General features: G+C 31.2%; 1 protein-coding gene across 1 annotated transcript in view; it reads left to right on the top strand.

Moving 5' to 3' along the window:
• Positions 1-2881: 2881 nt before the first annotated feature.
• The window catches only part of LOC140435902 (uncharacterized), a 34445-nt gene continuing 9841 nt past the window's right edge, over positions 2882-27485 (top strand). The window contains exons 1-2 of the mRNA XM_072524615.1: positions 2882-2917; positions 3883-4066. Coding sequence (XP_072380716.1) covers positions 2882-2917; positions 3883-4066 — 220 coding nt within the window. The remainder of the gene's footprint in view (positions 2918-3882; positions 4067-27485) is intronic.

Below are 27485 nucleotides of genomic sequence, written 5' to 3'. Positions count from 1 at the left end.
ATTGACGCCACAAAGATTATAAAAATCCTCAAATTAATAGTGATGAATTTACCCAGATATCAACTTTTAAGTCATTTAAAAGATAACTACCACAATATTTATTCCGTGAACGTAAAGTAGGGCGTATCCAAAATCTCCTCTTTTTCTTTTTATCTTTTCACGCTAAAACTACACAAGTGGAAGCCGCGAGATATACATAATTTTTGCCGGACATGTTGGAATGGACTGGGCTATAAAAATGTTACCTGCTCCTTGTAATCTAAATAAAAACCTTCATCGTTTAACACAAAAGTTATCAATAAGTCATTAGAAACATGTTTCCAACAAGTTGCCAACATATTATTAAGTAAGGACAGATCCTTATGAACTCGTCTTGGATACTACAAGTCCCTTTACAATTACGAAGTACTCTGACAGGTTGCTCCCTGTGTGTGCCTCTGTCATTCCAATACTCGAAGCTATCTTTATTTCTTATTTCATTCCAATAGTCGTTATTACAACAGACAGGGGCCAGGAAAAGAAAGAAAAGAGCCAGGGAATGATCAAAGTTAAACGGAAAAAAAAAGGAACATCATGACTGAAAAATACAATGATACGAAAAATGGACTTATGGACTTACATCATTATTTAGAGCTGCTGTCAATACAGTCGGGATAGCGAATATGGTAGCCAACATAATATCCAACGATCAATACCGGTCATGGAACTAAAAGGAGAAGAAGCCAGGATCCTAGCAATATTCTTTATAGCTTACACCAGACAGCCATAAAACTTAGTACCTGAAATACCAGGTAAACAGACATTCTGCAATGTTTTTTATGTTCGTTTTAGAAGAGAGGTTTTAGTCGAATGGTTATTACTATATAGATCTGTCAAGGGGAGAAATCAAGTACTAATTAATAAAAATGCAGTACTCTTTTTGCTAATGAATTTTAGTTACTCCAATAGTATTGTTGTTAGTAATATAACATCTAAGAAATTAGCTGAAGATCCTAGTGTGAAATTTGTGAGTAACATGAGTGTCCGTGAAACTAAAATCAGCTCGTTAATAGAAATAAACAAGCTTGAGATGAAGCCATCATAACATTAGTAGACACCGTGGATATTGAAGGTTTCAGCGCCATAGTTGCAAACAAAATTATCTGCCTACTTGCAAGAGGTAGCAAAAATCAAAAATATAAATGGTATGAGCACATACCTAAAAGTGGTTTACAATAATGGACACATTTTTATTTACATTTACAATTTTATACATTGTATTTATTATAGTGTTTAAGCTATACTTTATGCTACATCTAACAAAAGGATGATCATTATCTTTGCTTTTATTTTTATACGAAGTCGGCTTCCCTTATTACTTTTTTTTTCGTAAGTTTTTATCTTGAGTTAAATCAATATTGATCTCCATTATTGACATGTCCTGCTTAAGCATCTCCTCTCAGGTCTTCGTTCGTCTTCCTCTCCTACTTTCTCCAGAAACTAACAGATTATCAATTCTTTGTATTGGATGATTAGTGTCTTGACATTGAAGATGCCCAAACCATCTTAATCTATGCTCTCTCATTTGGCATTAATTAATGCAACTCCTTTAAGCCCTTAATATAGTTATTTTAATTTTATTCTTTTTGTTACTTTACTCATCTATCTAATTATTCTTATTTTCGCCATGTGTATTCATTCATTGTAATTGTTTCCTTTTAACTGCGCAACATTCAATTTCATACATCAGCTCTAGTTTGCGTGCATTTTACATCTATTTCCCTATTGCCCTTTATTACCGATTCTAAGTACTAAAAACTATTACTTACAATCATTTCATCATCTAAAGTTATAATTTCATTGGTAGTTGTAACTCCATCTTCAATGAAGATTGCAAATACTCTATTTTTATCCTACTAGGTATTAAATTTTTTTTCTCCACTGTTTTATTTTTTGTTTTAAATCCCTTTTAGTATTTTCTACTAACACTATACCGCAGCATATATTAAGCACCAGGAAATGTTACCCTATAGTTTCCATGTTATTTGATCCAATACTAATGAGAAATAAGGACTAAGGCACTGACCGCTGATAAAACCCTAGTTTCACATAAAATTTATCACTTTCCCACACCTGTTCTAATATTATTTGTTACTCGCTCATTCGTATTCAAAATATTTTATCTTGAAGAGTAAAATTTTCAAAAATCCTGAATCTGCTGGGAAAATTACCGAATAAATTGTGTACACGACTTGATCTATAATTGAATATTTATTTTCAGTCCATTTGTGAGTTCAGTTTTTAAATATAGCTCTAAGAAATAACGATTTGTTAAATGATTTGTTGTGTTGATTTTAGCATTATAAATTATATAACTGGCTTCTTACAAATCTGTTGGACGCCCTGATAAATTTAACCATGTACGGAAGTAACTTTTTATTGGTTTTCATTTATCTAATTACGACAGTCATAACAATGGAGATATCGAACAGAGATGATGAACCGCCAGAAATAATTAGTCAAATAAGGATCCTACGACTACAATTGTACCAAACCGTAAAAATGTGATAAAAGCACAGATAAAAGAGTTTCGCATATTCAAATACTTACTAGAATCGCTATCAGATAATGTAAGATACCAAATATGAAAAATTTTATGAATTAAATATTTTTGGAAAAAGTGTTGCCATACTGCTTAAAAAACTAATGTTTGATTAAGCCTTTTCGTGACAAAATATAATTTAGAATAAATGATTTATGTACTTTCTTTTATAAATGATTTTAATACTTCGCAAACTACATTGCAAGACTGCAAGTGGGATATTATTATTGGGTCATTTGACTTATAGCACGAAGCACATATAAAACAATACTAAAATATGTAATAACAACGTTAGAAACTATGCCGTCAATTCTTTTCGGTACAAGTGAGTTAGAGGTAAGATAAACTTACCACTTAACGAGGTTGAGAGGGCTTTTTGGTCAAAAATATTTGTACATTTATAACTTAGGCAGGTTATATAAAAATAATTACCTGCAACCTAATGCTGTACAAAAATATTGCCACCAGGAGTAAGGAAAATTTTGTATATTCGGAAAACTTTTCTCCATTTTTGGCAATTTGACATAGTACGGCATTCATACACAAAGTTTAGAATCAGTATATAGATTATTTTTTTTTTCCATGCCATACAATTCGCCTGGAACAGGGGTGAGAAATCTAAGGCGCAACCCTTAATTTGATTGCCGGCAAAGTTTATATAGTTGTTATTACACATTGTAGTATTGATTTATATGTGATTCATGTCGGGTGAAATGACTCCGTAAAAATTTTACATGAGCTTGTAGTCCATAACTTGAGCAATAAATATTAAAATAGCAGGTCTTGATACACCATAGTTTTGTGCCAGATTTCGACAAATATTTCCAGTATTTAAGTATGTTAACTTTATTTGAAGTAAATCTAAAATAAGATTATATTAGCGTATCTTCCAAAACGTTATACTCAAATATAGTTAATATTCTTCTGACTTGAAAATTATTTTGTGCCAATACTCAATTTAAGTAGCTTGTACGAGTTACTGACGTCGTTTAACTGAACATTAATAGTAAATTTATATATAAGTTTGTAGTCGGTATTTTTTAAAGAATATGAATTTATTTTTGTTGGTTTCATCTATATGTTGGGTCAGGGACTTTCTGAGTATTGTAGAATTACTACGTATGTACTTTTTTTGGAAACCGTCGGTTATATACTGACCGTAATATAACCAGTTGGCATGTTGTACATCAGAACATAATTTGTTATCAAATGTAAGGGATCTGAGGATACGACGTATAATAAAATAAAACGATAATAAACGTTATAGTATTCCCTAATTATCCGTCAACCTTCTGTTACAGATATCCTATAATAAATCACCTGACGAATCAAGCAAAGGTGATACCGATAAAGAAAAAGAATTAAAGCCGGACAAAAATGCTTATAAAACTCTGGCAAGCAGAAATAAAACGAAGTATCAGTATTTGAACAAACCAAATTCAAATTCAGACGACTATGTTGCTTCCGCAATCCTGTTAAAAAGTGGTATGTACCTTTTTAATCTTGCAGTTTTTTCTCTCTATTCATAAGGGCTGAATAATATATATATATATATATATATATATATATATATATATATATATATATATATTGTTTATTTTACAATTATTATATGCTAATTTCTTAAAAATGCCCTCACATAAATATATTTTTATAAAATTCTCTAGTATATAACTTATTAAAATAACCAAATACTTTTTATATCTAATATTATCTAGTAGTGTAACTTATAAATTATTTTCTATAAACACCAATCATATCAATATATATATATATATATATACAGTAGTCTCTCTCTATAACGATTCCCTATATAATGATAATTCCTCTATAACGATGAAAATAGTAAATGTTGGTTGGTTCGTCATAAGAACAATGTATTAATTCTTTCTCTATACCGATATCGTTCTCTCTTTATAGCGATAACTTTTTAGCGTTCAATAGTTGATGACAAATGTGTTATTGTGTTTAAAGTTCAGACTACCTAAGTCACGAGTGGCAAGGTCATTGTCCAGCGGTTGTTTTGTTTTGCGCTTAAGGAATGGGCCACCCATTCTACTCTTTCTTATCAGAGAATTAAGTGACTCAAGTTTATTTTTCGGGCGGCTTACCTAACTGTTATCACACAGATGTTGTCATCTATTGACGATTTTTCATTTCCAGTTTGAGTTGTGTCTTAGTATGTCAACAGTCAACATGTTTTCGAAAAAGCGTAAAGTGCTCTAGGTCGAGGAAAAGTTATCGATAACTTGAGCAATACAGAAAGGTGAAAAGCAATCGGATGTCGTTCGCCGGACGGGGCTGTCTTAGTCAACTGTGTTTACGATATGGAAGGACAGAAAAAAGTGGCTTAAAGCGGAGATGGAGGGCGGTAGCAGGAAGAAGTTACGGAAACCTCAGCACAAAGATTTAGATCGCGCTATGCTTCAGTGGTTCCAGCAGCAGCATATGAACCATATTCCACTTTCTGGGCCTGTGGTCAGGACAAAAGCTGAGTTTTTTGCAACTGAACTTGGAATTGAGAATTTCAAGGCATCTGAGGGTTGGCTGAGCAAGTGGAAGCTGCAGCACAAGATCAACTACAGTTAAATCAGGTGAGAGGCTCGCGATGTTAACAAAAACGTAACAGATGATTGGCTAGAGAACGTGTGTCCTGGACTGAAGGCACGATATGCGTCAGACGACATTTTCAATGCGACTGAGACTGGATTGTTTTTTAAAATTGTACTTTAAAACACCAAACAGAACTTTAAAATTTAAATTGGAAAAGTGCGTTGGTGGAAAGCTCTCTAAGGAACGCATTACAGTTTTAGTGGCCGCTAACATGACAGGTTCGGTGAAGCGACAATTGTTAGTGATAGGAAAGTCGAAAAACCCGCGTTGCTTTAAAAACATAAAAAATCTACCGGTGGCCTATAAAGCAAACAAGAGTGCGTGGATGACCTCGGAAGTTTTTGAAGAAGCGATAAGAATAGAAAGAAAGAAAGTGTGATATCGAGCTTAAAGGGAAAAAAATTCTTTTGCTTGTAGACAATTGTCCTGCCCATCCTGTATTGCGCGACCTTCAAAACATCGAACTCTGTTTTCTGCCAGCAAACACAACGAGTGTCCTTCAGCCCATGGATCAAAGTGTCATCAAGAGTTTGAAAAGCTATTACAGGAGAAGACTTTTGATGGAATTGGTTGAGAATAATGGAGATCTTAAACTAAACATTCTTGACGCCGTCCTAATGATTAGTAAATCCTGGGACGAGGTGACTAGCAATACAATAAAACATTCCTTCAAACACGCAGGATGGCTGGAATATCAAGGATTGACTGATGATGAAGATGACCTGCCATTAGATGTTTGGCCAGACAGTTTGAACTTACTGTCACCCACGGACCGAAAGAGCTAACAGATTTTGAAGAAGTTGATGAAAATGTAGCTACAACATCTGGACTTTCTGACGAGGACATACTGCAAGCAGTTCGTGTAGAAGAACAAGAAAACAGTGACTCGGAAGTGGAGCCAGAACCAGCTCCGACCCCTCAGCAGGCATTGGATGCGGCAAAAGTACTGCATCGATTCTTCATCCATCAGGAAGACGATATTAGTGCTGTGGAAGATTCGATGCGTCTTCAGGACAAGGTCAAGTCAGTTCTGTGGAAAGGGAAAAGAAGACAGACCAAGGTGACAGACTTTTTTTGGTAATGTAGGCTAAATATATTTTACAGTAGCATATTATTTTTTTTATTGTACAGTACACATGTTTTAATTGTACAGTCATTTTTTATACTGTATTCCTTATATTATTCGTTAATAAATCTATGTGGAATACAATGTTAATTCATTTATATTCGTTTTGATAATTTTTTAAAATTAAAATAGGTTATTTAGTACAGTATTATTAATATTACAGTGCCGAATTTTGTCTCTCTCTGTATAACAATCTCTCCTTATAACGATGAAAATTCCCGGTCCCTTGCATATCGTTATAGAGAGAGAGGACTGTATATATATATATATATATATATATATATATATATATATATATATATATATATATATATATATATATATATATATATATTATTCAGCCTATATACAGGGTGGTTCTTAAGTAATTGTACAAAAAGAAACAGTAGATTGTACACTTTAAAATATTCCGATTTAAGCCAAATTGATTTAATAAGATGTTGATATTAAAAAAGATACAGGGTGTTAAAATGCAAATTTAAAATTTTATTTTTCGCTATAACTTTCATGTTTGTAAACATGTATCTATAAAAATTTACAACTGGGTACTTTTAAATATGAGAAATTAAAATTTGATGCACACTTTGATGTAGCTAAGAGAGGACGCCACATATGCCACATTTGTGGCATAAATTTGCACCTTACTTTTTTGCTCTTTAAGTTACCTGTATTTGTGATAAAAAATATTAAAGATACTATATTTTAACAAAAAAAAAAGTAAACCTAATACTAACTTCAAAACTCAACAGTTTTCGAGGTAATCTCATTTTACAAATCAGCTGCATAATTCTGATTTAAGGCAATTACTTCAGGCAACGAAGGAAAAATAGACAAAAACATTAATATTTCTGAATTTTGGTATAAAATACCTTTAACTAAAGTTAATAGTTAACGAAATATTAAATAAAATATATATATCAGCAGGATAATTAATAATAGGATTTGACAAACTAACAGAATAATACGATTTTACATCAAACATTTTACGTTTTATGTTAAATTAAAGTCATAATCAAAACATTATGTTTACAAACCAAATTAAGAAATAGTTAAACTAAATAACATAACTTTTTGTCAAATTAAGTGTTCGATATGTCCACCATTTTCTTTAATTCATTTGTCAATATATTCCATAAAAGATCGTCTAATATTTTTTTTTATTTAAATTAACGTGCATGTGACATCTATGGTCATTAGCACGAGTTACGATTTACATGGTAATATCATATAAATTACAAAATAATGTAGTTAACATTTAACATAAAGAGAAAATAACAAAAACTTGTAATATAACATTTATATTTTGTTGAGCAGTTGACTTTTCTCGAGGAATTTGATAACCTTGTTGATTTGGTCTGTGCTGTTTATAACCTCTTTAAAGTTAGTACTGATATCGAGCTGTTGGCGTATTTTGGCATAAAAAGGGCATTCCATAAGTATATGCCTGATTCGGAGAGTCGAATTGCAGTGCTGACATTTTGATTGTGGAGATGATGTCATCAGGTAGCGATGAGTTAGACGGGTATGTCCTATACGCAATCTCCGTATGATTGCCATATTTTTTCGAGATAAACTGGGATAAGTAAGAAGGTTCACTGAGCGTTTAATTTCATGCAGCGCTGAAGTAACATTATTCCAGTGAATCTGCCAGGTGGATAGATTAAGCTTCTTCAGTCTAGCTTTGAGATCGTTGCAAATTTGTATATCGATAATGGTGTCCGTGGATGATACGGCTTTTTTGGCAAGGCAATCAGCTTTTTCGTTACCACTAATACCAACATGGGATGGTACCCATATCAGAGTAATAGTTGTATTTTGGTTTACAAGAAGCTGATATGTGTCATGAATATCTTGGACGATAGGGTGGTTGGTGGATATAGCATTAATGGAGTGTATAGAGGAAAGTGAATCAGAGCATATGGCTATGTGTGTATTTGGATATTGTTGGGCATATTTGAAAGCATGTGAGATAGTTAGTAGTCCACCAGTGTGGATACTACACCAAGGAGAAATTTTAGAGTTCGATAGGCTGTTGTACAGTGGTTACAGAATATCCAACACAACTTTCAGTCTTTGACGCGTCAGTGTAAAGAACTACTATGTTATATTTATTTTTATTTATAAGTTCTAGAACGAGAATTCTTAATGTACTAATACTGGTATCTTCCTTGTTAAACTTAGTGAGGGAAATATCATGATGTGGGAGTATGTTGGTCCAATAGGGATTATTGGAGAATGGTAGAGTTTTGGTTTCAGACAAATTTATATCTTTTAGTAACGGTTGTAGAAGACTAGGTATAGGATGTATAATTAAATTAGAAGGGTTGTTATGGGGATGGTGTGATGATGTAATTAAATGATATACTGGATTGGACGGATTGAAAGAAATTGCAGCAGCATAGGAGAGAAGAAGGTTTTCTCGCCTAAGCCATAGAGGAGGTTCATTAGCTTCACAGTAAAGACTTTCTGCCAGACTAGAACGGAATGCTCCAAGACATAGACGAATAGCTGTGTTGTGTACTGTATTTAGTGAATTTAAGATTGATTTAGTTCCAGACATATGTACGAAACATCCATAGTCGAGCTTGGAGCGGATAAGTAATCTGTAAACTTTCAGTAACGTAGTTTCTTCCGCGCCCCAATGATAATGTGAGAGTGTTTTGATTATATTTAACCTTTTTAGGCAAACTCCTTTAAGTTTCTGTATGTGTTGTTTCCAGGTTAATCTTAAATCAAATATCAGCCCTAATATTTTGCAATTATTAACAACCGCTAATTTGAAGTTGTTGATAGTGATTTCAGGATCAAAAGAACTCATTCTTCTGCTAAATTTAATAACTTTGGATTTAGAGTGGGAGAGGGTAAGTCCTAGAGAATCTACTTTGTTTTGTAGGTCATTTACTCCTAATTGTAGAATTTTACTAGTAGTTGCGTTGGATTTACCATGACAGTACATTATTAGGTCATCGGCATATAATACGCATTTGATTGGTGGAGCTATATTTTCACTTAACTTGCTAATCGAAAGAATGAATAAGGATGTGCTTAAAACTGAACCTTGAGGAACTCCATCATGTTGGATGTGTGGAGAAGAAAGGAAGTTATTGACAGAAACCCTGAACGATCTAGATGTTAGGAAGTTTTTGATAAATGCGTATATGTTGCCAGTAAGGTTACATTCAAAAAGTTTGTCTAGGATTGCATTTCTAGAGATGGTATCAAATGCGCCTTCAATATCAAAGATAGTTGCTATCAAATCTTGCTTACAATTTGTTGCATTGGAGATATGGGTTTGGAGTATTACCAGATTATCTCTTGTGGAGCGCTGTCTTTGGTAACCAGATTGTTCTTTTGGAATAATCTTGTGTTTTTCAAAATACCATAAAAGACGTTTGTTGATCATTTTTTCCATTAGCTTACACATAGTGCATGTGAGCGAGATGGGCCTGTAAGATTGTGGAAAGATAGTTGGCTGTTTTGGCTTGAGTGTTGGTATAACAATAGATTTGCTCCACTGAGATGGAAATTTATGGGAAGTACAGATTATATTGTATAAATTGAGGAGTTTATTAAGAATATAATTAGACAAATGCTTTAGGAATGCATAAGGAATATCATCAGGACCAGCTGCAGTGATCTACTATATTCGGATGATATTAGACGATTTCTGTGTGAATATAAGTTATGATGAGATAAAGTAATATTATTGGTTTTATTCTTGAACTTTTCTTCGAAATGTATGGCAAAAGCGTTAGGAATAAGTTCATGTGAAGTGATCTCTATACCATTTGAAATTAAACGAGTAATTTTTGAATTAGTTTTGTGACCTTGAATTTGTCGTATTTTTTTCCAAAGTTGGCTAGGATTGGAGTTTTCGTTGATAGATGATACGTAATCTTGCCAGGATGATTTTTTACTTTTTGTAACTACGTGTTTGGGTTTGGCTTTGAATTTTTTGTAATTTATTAGATTTTCAAGGCTTCTACTTTTTTGGTACTTATTTAAAGCTTTTTTGGATAGACGAATCGCCACTTCACAAGAAGGGTTCCACCAAGGAACTGTTTTATGATTTGGAGATAATGATGTTTTGCCAATGTGAGTCTTAGCAGCTGAATGAATAGTGTCTGTTATTGACGTAAATAAAAAGTCTACATCATTGATTATTAGATGATCATGAGCGAGCAAGAGAGTGTCAACAGCTTTTAAATACTCTGGCCAGTTTGCTTTATTAAGGCGCCAATAGCTTTTGGCAGAGGTAGTCCCATTACAATTGTTGGAAATTATTATAGGATAATGATTGCTATCAAAGAGATCGTCAGCTGTTTGCCAGGTTAAAAAAGGTGCAGATTTAGGGTCACTAATACTAAGATCTATAGCAGAGAAAGATCCAGAGGAAATATTAAAATGAGTATTAGATCCTGTGTTAAGAAGACATGAGTTTGTGCAGTTAATAATATTTTCAAGTACTTTTCCCCGTCCAAATGTTGATTGAGAACCCCACATACTGTTATGTGCATTGAAGTCTCCTGTGAGTATAAACGGCTGTGGAAGTTGAAATATAAGGTCTAGGAGCTCTTCTTCTTTTAGAGAATGGTTTGGGGGAATATATATGGAACAGATGGTAAGTTTATTAGGGCAATATGTAGTTATGGCAATTGCCTCAAGATTCGTTATTAATGGTAGCATTGTTGAGAAGATTTCGCTGGACGCAAATATTGATGCACCTCCACTAGCTCTGAAGCAGTTCGTCCTAATAAAGTGGTATGCTTCAAAGGATTTAGGATGACGAATATTAGTTGTATTAAAATTAGTCTCTTGGAGACAAAGAAAATCTGGATGGTAAATTGATATAAGATATTGAACATGTTCAAGCCGCGGATAGTATCCGTCGCAGTTTCATTGTAAAATAGTGAATTTAAAAACTTATTTGATTAGTAGAAAGAATATACCTTGTACTAATTACGTAATTTTAGAAATGATCGATATCATTGCAGTTAGAGTCACATGAATTATTGGACGTAAGGCTGGTAAGTTCGTCAGCGTCTATAGAATTTAATGTGCGTTTTAGCTTTTTCGTTATTCTTGTAATGCGATTTTTAAGTGGTCTATCGGATACAGGTTGGTATATTTGTGTAAGATCTTAGAGGAGAGAATGAATGTTCGTGGTGAAATTATGAGCTTCTTTGAGATGATCACTACTCCCAAAGGAATTTTCTAGGAAAGCAATTATTTGTAATGCTGATAACGAAAATTTTTCTGGATTAGCACAAATTAATTTTTCAATACTTGAATGGGCAGAAGAATTAATTTTACCAATTTCTTTGTCATCAGTTTTTGTTTTCTTTTTAGGAGCTGATTAAGGAGTTTCGAAGGTTGTTGTGTTTGGTGTGTTATTAGAGTTTAAGTTTAGAGGGCTAGCGGTAACCAGTAAAGAAGGTGATTCAAGACTTGTGTCAGTGGAATGAGTTCTTTTTATCCCAGAGTTAGAAGAGACAGATAATGGTGTTATAGACTGCTCATTTGGGATTGTTATATCAGTAGGTGGGTTATTTGAATGTATTTCTTCTTTTGAGGGGGGTGAAAGAGGAGATATACTAGAAGGAGGATCAATTGGGATTTGGCTAGAAGTTGTATTTGGAGAGGGATTGCTAGATATTTCTTGAGGGTTATGGCAGGAGTCTGCAGTGTGTCCAGATTGCTTACATAAAAAGCATTCTAGTTTGTCCGAAGTAATAAAGATCCTATAATTTGTATTTTCATATGAGATTACAATTGAAGTATTTAACTCAACGTATTCTTTATCTGGTATCACAAAGACTGAGCTTTGTGAAAAGCTCTGAAAGATGTGAGCATATTCGTCTTCCGGTGAACTACAACGAATAAGCGAGATAGGGGAAGCAAGTTGTAATCCAAGTTCATTTTTAAGTGCTTGCTCTATGAGTGCATTCGGAATCAAAGGACACACGTTAGAAAGTAGTAGAGTTTTTGCAGGTGTGATAAGTCTGCGAATAGATATTAACTATTTCCGTAAACTACGGTTACGGAAGAAAGATAGATGCAAATACGCTGGTCAGAAATACGTGAAGCAAAGGTTATTTCTTTAGGGGTAACAATTTCGCCGATTGCCTTTATGTAATCAAATAGCACTACGTCTGGGATAGCGTTCATAACAATGGCTTGAGTTCTACTGGGACATGTAGTTGCTGTTATAGATTTTTTCTGTGTGATTTTGGTTACTGCAGCCAAGCTAGGTTGAGCTGTTTGTGATGATGATGCCATAATTTGATTTTAATATTTTGGATGCCAAAATATTAAGTATTGCCAGAAACGACTGGTCTAATTTTATTTGTCGAAAGTATTTAAGTGATATTGACTTACCAATATTTACTTGATAAACAATCACATTAAACTAACAAGTTTTTATTAAAAATACTATTAGTAGAAGCCTGATGTTCACTCGTTGGCTTCTGAAATAGGAATGTCTAATATTAAATAGCATCATAGGTTTTAAAGAAACTGCTGCAGTATTTATTTCTTCCCATATTTGGTTGCGAATGTTTATGGGATTGTTATAAACACGTTGACTTAATGTGCCCCATACACCAAAATCAAGCGGATTAAATTCTGGGCTACGTGGTGGCTATAATGTTTAATGGATGAATATATTCTTTTGGCTACATTTTCAAATCTTATGGTATATTGTGGAACTACATCTTATTTGTCGCAGAGGTTAAATAATGTATGAAACTATGATGTATCTCGTTCATTGGTTACTTAGATACACACGGAATAACCTATCGATGATATTACTTATTTATATGATTACGTTACAGCTTACGAGTAACTATAATTACATCTCGAACAAATGGACTATCATGATTTACTAACGAACTAATATTGTGCTGAACTAAATTGCCTGTGTGTTTACTGTGTAATGAATAATAAGTATTCTTTTGGGATTTTTTATGAATTCAATAATTATATCAATATCTCACCACATTGCCAAGGAATAGGACTACCACGACCAATTCAACGTTCAGAAAAGTTGTATTTAAGTATGTTCTCACTTCCTTCTCTCTAGAATGTGGAGGTATACCATATAACATAAACCACATATTTTGGGTTTTGAGCATTTTACAATAGAGAAAAAGTAAAACAACGCCAGTGTAGAATTTTAAGAAGCGATAGAAAAGGGAAATTGTAAACATAATGACGGTCAACGTCTGAATACGGACACGGCACCTAAAGAAGAAGATGAAAATCTTTTCTCCAATAAGACATTTAGCAGCCATAATAAACCATTTTGTGATGTAACATCATCTTTGAGTTGTTTTAATAATAATGAATTATGCTTATCTACAGATATTCAGTGCTTTACCACACAAATAATATTATGCAGCTGACTTATAAAATTCGATTATCTCGAAAACGGTTGAATTTTCAGGTTACTGACAAGTATACCTTTTATTTGTAAAATAATGTATCTTTATTATTTTTTAACACAAATGCAGCTAACTTAAAGAGCAAAAAAATTAAGCGCAAATTGATGCCACACATGTGACATATGTGGCGCCCTCTATCTGTTACATTAAAGTATGTATAAAATTATAATTTATCCTACTTAAAAGGATCCAATTATAAATTTTTGTCTAAAAATATTTACAAACGTAAAAGTTATAGCGAAAAATTAAATTTTAAATTTCCACTTTAACACCCTGTGTCTTTCTTAATAACAACATTTTATTAAAGCAAGTTTGCTTAAATCGTAATATTTTATATTTCAGAATCTACTTTTTCTGTTTGTACAATTACTTAAGGACCACCCTATATATATATATATATATATATATATATATATATATATATATATATATATATATATATATATATATATATATATATATATATATATATATATATATATATATATATTTTTTACGATTTTTAGCCAACTTGCGTTTATAAAATGTTAATATCAAGAAAGATACAGGGTGTTAAAGTGGAGATTTAAAATTTTATTTTTTGCTATAACTTTCACGTTTGTAAATATTTATGGATAAAAATTTACAATTGGATGCTTTTGAGTAGGAGAAATTTAAATTTTATACATACTGTGATGTAGCTGATAAAGGGCGCCACATCTGCTGTTGTGTAACAACAATATTTAATATTTTTATTTTAATTTGTATCATATTATTTTATATCACACTGTATATTAGTTTAAGATGTATAAAATTCTTTTGTACCATCTAATAATCTGTACGGCGCCGATAGCTTGCATTCAAATAACTTTCTAGACATAAACTGATAAAATCGTCAAATAATCATAACAATGAAGGGATTAATGATTTCCAAATTATCGGTTTAAGTCATTCGAAAATTCCCAATATTAACGAAAGTTGAAAAATACCCTTCTCAGGTAATTAATTTTACCAATGAAAGCAAAGTCGACGGTATTTTAAATGTAAACATATCCTTTACATACGTCGAGGGTCAGGGGGGAGATTTCGAAATTTCAAGAAACGAGTGTAGTAATTCAGGGGAGTTTGCATCAGTTCGAATCCAGGGTCCTGATTCTATTTCATTTCGATGTCGAAATTTAAAAGCGACTACGCCATGACAGTCGCAATCGCTAGCGATTCTCATTCATTTCGATTGTAGTTAAAACTGGAAATATTTACTTTATCATTTTGACACTGCTGAAAATTTGGGTTGGCCCTGTTGTTTATTGGCTGCATACGCATAGCACACTACCACCAGGTGTAATTTTATCTATGCTGCCTACGCTAGTTGAATGTTTGATTTGTTTACGTTTATACGTTACGTGAACGTCTGTTTTTTCTTGTTTGAGTTGTTAAATCATAAATAGTGGCTATTCTCAATTATATTTTGAATTGAAAGAAAAGATGGCAAGAAAAAAAAGGCGATGTGGGAGATCCTTAAGTTATAACCACTAAGATTTGACTTAGTGGTTATGTTCTAATATATTTTTAAATTTACTGCAGCTTAGTAACACCAACCCTAAACATTTTGGGTATTCTAGAGGCATAAACACCTTCCAAATATGGTTCTAATACCCTTATTAAATAATTTGCAGCTTGTTTATTATGCCGGAATTGCTGCCTAAATTGAGCATCGCTTAGTGAAAAAGAATTTTGAGTATCCCGTAACATTCTTCTTATCCTCCGTTGTGAGCGTCGGATATCTATCCTCTCTAATTCCTCCAAAACTAGCAAATGTCCGTAAAACACAGCCATATTAATACTTTTTTTGCCTCAGTTTTCCTTGCAAGGATCAAAACACAACACCGCCTACCTAAACTGAACCTAAGTTCACTTCTCCCAGTTCAGCCCAACAGCCATGTCATGTCAGATGTCAGATTAATTTCGACTCGAAATTAAATTTCAACCACTTTCTTGAAGTTGAAATTAATTTCGATAAATCGAAAATTAGTGACGTCGTTTGGTTAGTTCAGCTGAAATCCACAAGGTTCGCAAAGTCGCATTTCGACGTCGCCATATTAATTTCGACATGTTTTGAGTCGAAATCTCAATTAGAATCAGGGCCCAGCATTGGATGAGCGCTAGGCTCCTGTCCGGGCTAGCCGCACCTCAGAAGGTCTAACACAGTCGGTATATTAATAAGTTTATTCAGTTCGTGTCAATATTGTGTCCCCGACAAGTTATCTAGTTTTGCACATAAATTCAAACTAAATTTCTTAAATTAGCTATCGTAAGCAAGTTATCGGCGCCAAAATACGTTGTTGTAATAATTATTTAAAAAGACATGTTAAAACGTTCTTTTCGAAACTTTCATTTCTCCCAGTTTTCTGGGTGGTCCTTCAAAGAAGTATATAAAGTGAACCTATATCCCTAAGGACAAATCATGTTCCCCAAGGGAAAAAACCAGCGACCTACATGACCTAAGGACAAACACACCTGCATCTTCTTTCATGTTTCTTCGAACCGTGTATCTTCACATTTCAACTTCGAATCAGAGATCTTCGCATGTCTCATCTTCAAATTAGACATTAACGCAGCATCTTCAGGGTCTTCCATATTTTCGCTATCTCTCTGCGTTTATTACTATTCTTCTGTTTTTAATTTAAAAATCAAATTGTTTCACATATTTCTCGCTCATCATATTTTTATCTAATTCACTCAGCTAATCATAAATAAAACGGTTGATGATCTTGTTAAAGTAAAAGATAACCTTGTTAAGGCAAGAGGTCGAAGTAAAGCTTCGATAACTAGATTGGAGAATTCGTTTAAAGAAAATGAAAAAATTAATATTTCAAAAAATGAACTGATTTCTAGAAAAGACTATTTATCAAAAGTTTTTGACAAATATCTCAAGGTTCAAAATCAATTAGAAACAATAGACGATGCATTTTCTGTTGACATGGCAGATGTAGAAGACAGATTTTTCCCCTTAGAATCAGCTCTAAAGGATAAAATTGATAAAATTTCAGTTAATTCTGTTGTGAGCACCTCAGCTCAACAAAATTCTATATATTCAAATAACTTTCATATCCGCCTACCGGAAATAAAAATTCCACATTTCGATGGAAATATAGCAAATTGGCCTAGTTTCATCAAGGTATTTACAAAACTTATCGTAAATGATTTAAATCTTTCAGATATTGAAAAACTAATTTACTTAAAATCAATTCTCAAGAACGAGCCTCTACAACTAATTGAAAATTTGGAAGTTGTAGGCTCAAATTTTTCCGTTGCTCCCGATACATTTAAGAATAGATTTGAAAACAAATGTTTAATAATTAACACTTATTTAAAACAACTTTTGAACGTTCCTTCATTAGCAAAAAATACTGCTCAAAACTTGCGAGAATTCTTAACTCACATAAAAGAGAATTTAAGTGCACCAAATAATTTATATATCTCCAACAATCTTGCAGATTTAATTTTAATTCACATATTCACACAAAAATTAGATTTTAATATGAAACGATACTTTGAATCCGAAAGAGATTTCAACGAACTTCCTACAATAGATGAGTGTTTGAATTTCATTGAAAAGAAATGTAAGATATTGGAAAATTTGATCTTTGAAGAAAAAACAGTTTATAAATCAAAACCGTCTCTTTTTACTTCTGTAAATAATAGAGATACCTTTTAAATGTTTCGTATGCAATTCTAACTGACACAAAGTATACTCTTGCCAACAATTTTTAAATTTTTCCGCTCAAGAGCGTATACAAAAAGTAAAAAACAAAAGTTTTTGTCTCAATTGCCTTGCTAGAGGTCATATATCTAATTCCTGTTCCTCATCTTTGAATTGCAAAACCTTCAAGGCAAAGTTCGTATAGGTCGAATTCTGAAAGTCAACCCGTCCAAAATCAATTTGTTCGTAATTCACGTCATCAACGTCCAAATCAGCATTCGTCTCAATCTACTTCGGAGAATATTCAAGCAAATTCGCAGAACAACTCTGTTCCAAATGCAATTCCGCAATGTTTAGCAGATATGCAAAATCTTCCAGGTCCGAGCAATATTTCGCCCCACTCCGTATATTCGAAAAATCTACAAATTTTACTCGCAACTGCTTTGGTAACTGTTCACGATGTTCAAAATAATCCCATCTCTGTTCGTTGTTTAACAGACTCCGGTAGCAAAGTTTCGTTCATAGCAGACAGGTTAGCCAAAAGAATTTGTTTTTCACCCTATACCAGAAATCTTCAAATATCAGGTATAGCTCAAACTTCTTCTGTTTCAAACAAGATGGTAGACCTTAAAATCTATTCAAACACATCTCCTGGTAAAAACTTTAGCCGCATCTGCCACATATGTGGCATACATTTGCGATTAACTTTTTTTTCCTTTAACATAACGCTGTTTGTGTTAAAAAATATTAAAAGCACATTATTTTTACAAAGAAAAGATATACTTGTTAAGAACTTAAAAATTCAACCGTTTTCGAGTTAATCGCATTTTATAAGTCAGCTACATAATAATTCTTAGTTGTGATATTTGTGCGGTAAAGCACTAAATACCTGTGTATAAGCATAATTAATAGTTTGTTCCTATCAAAACAACTCAAAAATGATAATGTAACATCACAAAATGCTTTGTTATGACTGCTAATGCCTTATTGGAGAGAAGCATCTATCTTCTTCTTTAGGTGCCGTGTCCGTAGTCAGACGTTGGTCGTCATCATGTTTACAATTTTCTTTCTCTATTGCTTGTATAAGTTTCTGGCGTTGCATTACTTTTTCTCTAATGTAAAATGCTGAGGTGAGCGTCACGGAAGAAGCGCTACGAGGCGGCGTCACGAGTACCTTCACGAAATAACGGTCTTCACATCGATTTACTACTGTCTATTAATTCGTTTCTAGTAATCATATATTTTTTAACGTTAGCTGTTAATAAATTCCTTTCAAATTATAATCATATTTTATTTTTAAAGATCTTATTTATTTTATATAATAATTAAATTTACTATCAAATTATTGATCAAATTTATATTTTATTCTTCTTCTTCTTAGGGGCCTGTCCGTTCCGAACGTTGGCGATCATTCTGGCTATGATGACTTTGGTGGTGGCTATACGGAATATCTGTGTTGTGGTCTTTCTATACCATGCTCTTAGGTTAGTAAGCCAGGATATTCTTCTTCGTCCTGGGGTCCTTTTTCCTTAAATTTTACCTTGAAAAATGCATTGTTGTAGCTCGTATCTGCCTTGATTTCTCATTATACGTCCCAAGCTTACAGCAGTTTACGGCACTTCACGATGTTGATCAAATCCGCGGTTATGTTCATCTTCCGCAGTACTTCTTCATTGGTGACTTTGTCTATCCATGTTATCTTGAGGATCCTTCTGTATAACCATAGCTCAAAAGCCTGAAGTTTTGATTATAGTTTTCAAGTAGTTGTATTGTGAGACACGTTTAATTCTCATTTGGTTCACATACAGATTTGCTCCAGTTATGTTTTCCTTGCTGATCATTAACTTGGTTTTGCTGGTGTTTATATCCAGTCCATATGTTCTACTTGTTTCCGTTATTTTGTTCATTAAGTTTTGCAGCCCTTCTGTGGTATTGGAAAATACTATTGTATCATCTGCATACCTCAGATTATTAAACTTTACTCTATTTATTAAGATGCCTTTATCAATATCTTTTAGAGCCTCTTCAAAAATGTGCTCCGAGTACAGAATTAATATCAGTGGTGAAATTATGCACCCCTGTCTCACTCCCCTTAAGATTTTGACCTGATTTGTATATTCTCCATCTATTCTCGATCTATTTTATAAATAATTTAATATTTAGTCATACTTTGACGGGTCTGTATTTTGTTGATACGTTAGTAAGTGGCGCTACTATCAAACATATTTTATTGAATTATTTTAATATGATTTAATTTGTTTAAAATATACGTTATAAATGAATATTAAAATTACTTTATTGCATGTTAAAAATATTAATTAAAAAATATAGAAAACATAGTATGAAGCTTCGCGCTAGTTTACAGTGCCAGCTACTGTACCTACCACCTTTTTTTGAAGCCAGTTTTAATGCCAGTAGACAACCCCAATGCATTACGGGAAATTTTAACATACCTAGTAAGCTGATATCACGAATGCTTTTGATAACTAAAAATAAGTCTTGTTTTGATTAGTCAGTGATTTTTGTAATATCTAGTTTATTTCGGTTTATTAAAGAAAAGCAGAAAATGCCGAGACATAATAATTTTTCTACCATGGATATGAGAAGGAATATTTAAAAAGATACCCAAACAGGCTACAACCAAATCACCAAACCTTTAAACATCTTTTTCGGAATTTAGGCGAAAATGGTTTATTTCGTCCTAAACGTGAGAACTTCGACCGAACGAGAATGCCGACCGAAAATCATTACGCCTGATCAGAAAGATGAAATAATGGTTCGCGTTGACGATGATTCCCAAATAAGTACACAACATTTATTTTCAGCTTTAAAAATCCTACACCGTAAGCATTTTCATCCTTACCATTTTACACGTATGTATTGACTAATGAATTAAAGACAATGGTGCACATATCGAGCACTAACTTTGACAAAAAGTTTAATGTTATTTAGTTTACCTATTTCTTAATTTAGTTTGTAAATGAAATGTTTTGATTATGAATTTAATTTAATATACAACGTAAAATGTTTGATGTAAAATCCTATTATTCTGTTCTTAATTATCCTGCGGATATATTCATTTTATTTAATATTCCGTTAACGGTTAACTTTAGTGAAAGGTATCTCATACCAAAATTCAGAAGTACTTCACAAATATCATAACTAAGAATAATTATGCAGCTGATTTGTAAAAGGCAATTATCTAGAAAGCTGTTGGGTTTTGAAGTTATTAACAGGTATACCTTATTTCAGTTAAAATAATGTATCTTTAATATTTTATATCACAAATACCAATAACTTGAACATCAAAAAAGTTAAGTGCAAATTTAAGCCGCGACATATGTGGCGCCCTTTGTCAGCTAAATCATAGTATGCATCAAATTATAATTCCTCATATTTGAAAGTACCCAGTTGTAAATTTTTATACATAAATTTTTATAAACATGAAAGTTATAGCGAAAAATTAAATTTTAAAATTCTACTTCAACACTCTGTATCTTTCTTAATTGTATCAACATTTTATTAAAGCAATTTGGCTTAAATCGTAATATTTTAAAGAGTGTAGAATCTGCGGTTTCTTTTTGTAGAATTACTTAAGGACCCTGTATATATATATTATTATATATATATATATATATATATATATATATATATATATATATATATATATATAAATATATATATATATATATATATATATATATATATATATTGATATGATTGGTGTTTATAGAAAATAATTTATAAGTTACTATACTAGATAATATTAGATATAAAAAGTATTTGGTTATTTTAATAAGTTATATACTAGAGAATTTTATAAAAATATATTTATGTGAGGGCATTTTTTAGAAATTAGCATATAATAATTGTAAAAAGTTGTATTTTAGTAATTATAATGTGGTAGATATATTTAAGTGAGCCATGTGACTAGACAACCAACTACACATTTGAGTGACAGACAGATATACATACTCTGAAAGTGACATTTTAAATAATTATTACGAATATAAAGTGGGGTTATAATAATATGTTGTTTAAAATGTGTAGTTTATTAAATTAGAGTGTAAGTTACTGGTTTAAGTGTATATTCTGATCTGAAAAGCCTAAATGTCTGCCAAGATGGCCAGTTTAGTATGAAAGTTAGTTGGAGTACATTCAGTTAGTAAGAAGAATTCAGATCAGTTACAGTTTAGTCAGAATTAGGAAGAAAGTATAAAGTATGTAATAATCGGTGATTTAGTATTAAAATTTGATAATATTGGAAAGTATATTAGAAGAATATTGGTTGGATATTGGAAGAAATTAAAAATTATATTATGATTGGAGATTAGTATAAATCAACTTATGATAATTATATGGTGATTGGATATTGGTATATTGAAAAGAAGAATAAATATAAATGCTGTTTTCTGGTTTGCTTGGTGGTTTATAAATGCTTAAGAAGAAATATATTTTAAATTGGTGGAAGCTGATAATTGGAAAAAGTAATTTCACAAAAACAAGGATATCCTTGTGATCACCGAAGCACGAAGATATTGAGTGGTGATTAGAATCTATATAGTGGAAAACAGTTCATTTAGGCATTCAGTGACAGAAAGGTACAAAATTTTGTTAATATATAATTTAGTTAGTGTCATAACAATTTCAATTTTGAAGATAGTTTGTTTAAATTTTACATTGTCTATAGAATTTAATTAGTTTCATAAGAATTTTAATTTAAAGATAATTTATTTTAAATTTACATTGGCTAGGTTAGATATATATGTGTGTTTCATAATAGATATAATAAAGATAATTTAAAAAAGTACTTACAAACTAATTCTTTGAGAACCGCGATAAAAAACCTATATTATTAAAAACACTCATTGCTCATCATTCACAAACAATACATCATAACAATTTGACGCGCTCCGCGGGGCTCTCTATTTAAAAGAATTAGTTTGGGAAGATAAGTGCTCTCATATAATTAAATTAATTATCAGTAGAAAGAAAAAATTATAGATTTTATTTTTAATTATATTTGAACAAGTAAAGTCTCAAAATGTCTCAAGGAAAGAAAGGTACAAGAAGCAAAAAGAATGAAGAAGATGTGGAAGTAGAAACACAACCTATACAAGAGGAAAGTTTAGTTCAAGTTCTACAAGATACTGCAGAAATGAATCCAGAAAGAGAGGAAAATGTCAATATGGCAGCTTTGATGACATTAATGATGCAGATGAACAAGACAATGGAAGAGAATTCAAAAGAAATTAAAGAAGACATGAGAAAAATGGAACAGAAAATGGAAGAGAATACAAAAAAAATGGAAGATAATTCAAAAGAAATCAAAGAAGACATAAAAAAATTGGAAGAGAATTCAAAAGAAGTCAAAGAAGACATGAAAAAAATGGAACAGAAATTAGAAGAGAATTATAGAAAATTAGAAAAGAAAATAGAAGATAATAATAATAAAATTGTAAAACAAATAGAAAAACAAATGGATAAAAAACTTGAAACTGCAGAGAAAAAAGTAGCAAATGAAATAAAAAATATACGGAATGACTACAAGAAAAGGATAGAATACAAAGAGGCAATATGACAAGTAATAATAACAACAGAAAAAACAATAATAACTTTCAATATAATAAAAATGATAATCAACAATATAGACAATCATATAATAATTATAGATATGGTGATAGTTTACAAAATTTTAATAATAATATCAGTAATCAAAATAGACAGAACTTTAATAACAATACTAGTTATAATAGACAAAATTTTAATAACAATATTAATTATAATAGACAAGATTTTAACAATAGAAGAAATACAGAGCGGCCTAACTATAACAGACAGGTAAATTGTGTACGAAGGAATAGAAGCTGCGAAGACAGGGAACGAAATAGTACAAGGCAAGAAAATGTGAGTAGAAGTCATAGTAGGGAAAGACATAGGACATCAGATCCAAGTGGTCAGAAACAATCTAAAAATGAGAATAATCAAAATTTTGTTCAGTAAACTTTCTGAATTACAAGTTAGGCCATTGCTATTATGAAAAACCTTCTGAATTTATTTCTTTAGATGAAGATAAAATTATTGAATCTATTAATTTAATTTATATAAATGCTTTGGCCAAAAATAAAATGATTAAGATTATGATAAATACTGGTTCAGAAAGTACTTTAGTCTCGGAGAATTTTATTTTTAATACATTAAAACTATCAGATATAATAAAGATTCCAAAAATTAAAATTGTTAGTACAAATAATAAGAAATTGGGTGAAATTGATAAACTAGCCAATTTTAAAATTAATATTCTTAATAAAGAAATTAATATGCAAGGATTTATTGTCAAGGATTTATGTGTTGATATATTAATGGGAAATGATGAATTGGAAAAGAAGAAAGTAAAAATAGATTTTGAAGAAAAAATGGTAACTTTGGAAGGGCAAATAATTAAATTTATGCAGAAAGATGAGGGGGAAGAAGGAATAAGAGTTGATAGGATATTGTTAAAAGAAAATAATGATATTTATAAAGAAGAAATATATTTTGATGATAGGGAAATGTCACAAAAGAATGTAAAGAATAATTATTATGGTGAATATTTAAGGAATCGAAATTTTAAGCAGATGGATGCCTACTAGGTGGAGTGCGTAAAATTGGAAGCATTTTGATGATAGGGAAATGTCACAAAAGAATGTAAAGAATAATTATTATGGTAAATATTTAAGGAATCGAAATTTTAAGCAGATGGATGCCTACTAGGTGGAGTGCGTAAAATTGGAAGCAAGGAATAATGAGTACATAATGAAGAATAATTTTATTTGTAAAGAAGAAGATATGATAAAAGTTTTAAATTGCCCTGAAGAACATAAATCAATAGTCGTTTCCATATTGCAGCAACACAAGGGACTTGTCAATAAAGAAAATAGAATTTCACAAAATTATATCCATAGTATAAAAGTTAAAGAAGAAAAAGATTTTAAAACAAAATCATACCCAATACCATATAAATAAGAGAAGAAGTAAATAGAACGATTAATAATATGTTAGAAGATGGAATCATTGAGAAGGCAGACACACGTTTTATAAACCCTATAGTAGTAGTGCGTAAAAGATCAGGTGAAATCAGGTTATGTTTGGATGCAAGGAATATTAACAAGATCACTGAAAAGCAATTTGAAGCACCAATGAGTATAGATGGAATACTAGGAAGAATTACAGGAATGTCATTTTTCACTAAAATTGATTTACAGCATAGCTTTTGGTTAATACCTCTAGAAAGAAAAAGTAGACAGTATACAGGATTTCAGATAGATGGAGTAGTATATCAATTCAAAGTAGTACCATTTGGACTTCCATCATCTTGCAGTGCTCTATGTAGATGTCTTTATGATATTTTGGATCAATATGAACATTTTGTAATTCACTACATTGATGATATATTAATTTTTTCTAAAACGGCTGAAGATCATGAGAAACACCTAAAGATTATAATCAACAGATTAGATAAAGTTGGACTAAAAATAAATCAAGAAAAATGTACATTTTTTCAAAAAGAAGTAATATATCTAGGTTATAAACTTAACACTAAGGGAATCGAAATGGATCCAGAACGGACACAAGTCATTCAGGAATATAAAACACCACACAATTTAAGAACTTTAAGAGGATTTATTGGAATAATTAATTATTATAAAAGGATGATACCAGATCTAAGTATAAAAGAAATTCCATTACTTGAACTACTAAAAAAAGGTGTAAAATGGAGATGGGATCAGAGAAGAGAACTAGCATTCCAAGAAATCAAAAACATTTTTCTGTCAAATTTAAAAATATATCACCCAGACTACACAAAGCCATTCATATTAAGAACAGATGCATCAATATAGAGATTTTCAGGGGTATTATTACAAATACATGATGGGGTCGAATACCCAATACAATTCATTTCAAGAATTACAAAGCCACATGAAAAGGGTTACTCAGTTTCAGAATTAGAACTAGCAAGTATTATACACTGTGTCCCAAAATTAAGATTTTATTTGTTGGGTAATGAATTTACAATAGAAACAGATCACCAAGCTTTAACATCTATATTAAATAACAAATATGGAAAGAGTAGAATACATAGGTGGAGTCTAATATTGAGTGAATACTCCTTTGAAATCAAATACATTTCTGGAAAATCCAACATAGTGGCAGATGCTTTATCAAGGTTAGAAAATACATCACAAAAAGGGCAGCGAACAATAAAAATTGGATTAAATCTGTTAGTAGAAAGCACTGGATTATATTCTAAAGAAGAAATCATAAGAGATCAGATCAATTTGAGTGAAAAACAAAAAGTCCTTAAGAAAGATGGGGTTTATTATAAAATAATAAATGGCATAGAAGTATATGTAATAAGTAGAACTTTGGCAAGGAAAATATTGAAAAATTTACATAACAATTACATGCATATTGGTTCAAGAAAGCTATGGATGCTATTTAGGGACAATTATTTTGCAAAGAATGACATAAGTATAGCAAAAGAAATTACTATCCAATGCCCAATATGTCAAATAAACAAAGAAAAGAATTTCAAAAACCAGAACACATATAGATCTAATGTTGTATATGAAAAACTAAATACAGTGCCCATGGATTTTATCTCAAATTTAGTTCCAAGTCCAACAGGAAAAAAGCATATACTAGTGATAGTTGATTTATATACAAAATTTATTAAACTATATCCCTGTTCAAGAACAAATGTTAAAAAACTGAAATTATATATTAATCAATTTTTCGAAGAAATAGGACCATTTAGAAATTGCATAATAGATAATGCTACATATTTTAACAACCAAAAATTTCGGGCATTTTGTGAGAAAAAGGGAATCAACATTCATTTTACAAGTATCAGACATCCTCAGGCAAATCCTGCAGAAAGATATATTAAAGAAGTTATAAAATATTTAAGAATAGTGTGCCAGAATCAACATGAAACGTGGCAGCAACATATACCACAAGTAGAATATTTTTTAAATAATACACATAATTTAAATACAGAGGAAGTACCAGAATATTTAATGTTTGGCCATATAGGAAACAGAAAATGGATTAGTAAATATAATCAGGATATGTTAGAACAAGTAATGCAGAAAGTGAATAACCGAATTAGGAGGAAAGCTGAAAAATATATCAGAAGACAAAATCGAAAAATAAAAAAACCAATCACATTTCAAAAAGGACATAAAGTGTTAATTCGTTCACTTAGAAAAAGTAATGTTAAAGAAAACCGTTGTAAGAAATTACAACCAATGTTTGAAGGTCCATACAGAATTGAAAATCAGAATGGACTAAATAGTTATGTGTTAATAGATGCAGAGAATAGACTAAGAGGCATGTTTCATATCAATGACGTCTTTAAATATTATGAAGAGAATGAATAATGTTTTCTTTTCTTTTAACACTAATAATAACAACACTAACAGCTTACTGATATATCCATTTTATTCAATAGACTTGATAGATGGTAGATTTCATTATTGTGAATCAATGTGACATCATACTTGTTGTCTTGTACATATGGAAATTATTTTGTACCCTAAAAATCATAATTTGGGGTTAGATACAAAATTGATTCTATAAATGTCTTTCTAATATAATAAAGTGTAAAACTTACCAATTCATATGGATGAAAGCCTTTTGAATGGAAATAATTCCTAGATTTGTATCCTAACATCCATTGTAAAATCTAAACACACAACACACAAACTTCCATTTGACATGACAGTTTGACATAGACAGCGAACAGGGATGTATTTAATAGAACAATTTTTAAATAAGAAATTAAATTAGTGAACAAGAAAATTAATATTTAAAAAAATAATAAGTAAATTATTTATTTTAAATATTATTTTGGGGTATTGATATGATTGGTGTTTATAGAAAATAATTTATAAGTTACTATACTAGATAATATTAGATATAAAAAGTATTTGGTTATTTTAATAAGTTATATACTAGAGAATTTTATAAAAATATATTTATGTGAGGGCATTTTTAAGA

This window comes from Diabrotica undecimpunctata, chromosome 3 (genome assembly GCF_040954645.1).
Source record: "Diabrotica undecimpunctata isolate CICGRU chromosome 3, icDiaUnde3, whole genome shotgun sequence".
Lineage (NCBI taxonomy): Eukaryota > Metazoa > Arthropoda > Insecta > Coleoptera > Chrysomelidae > Diabrotica > Diabrotica undecimpunctata.
Note: the sequence above shows the minus strand (reverse complement) of the source record. Positions and strands in the feature narration are given on the sequence as shown.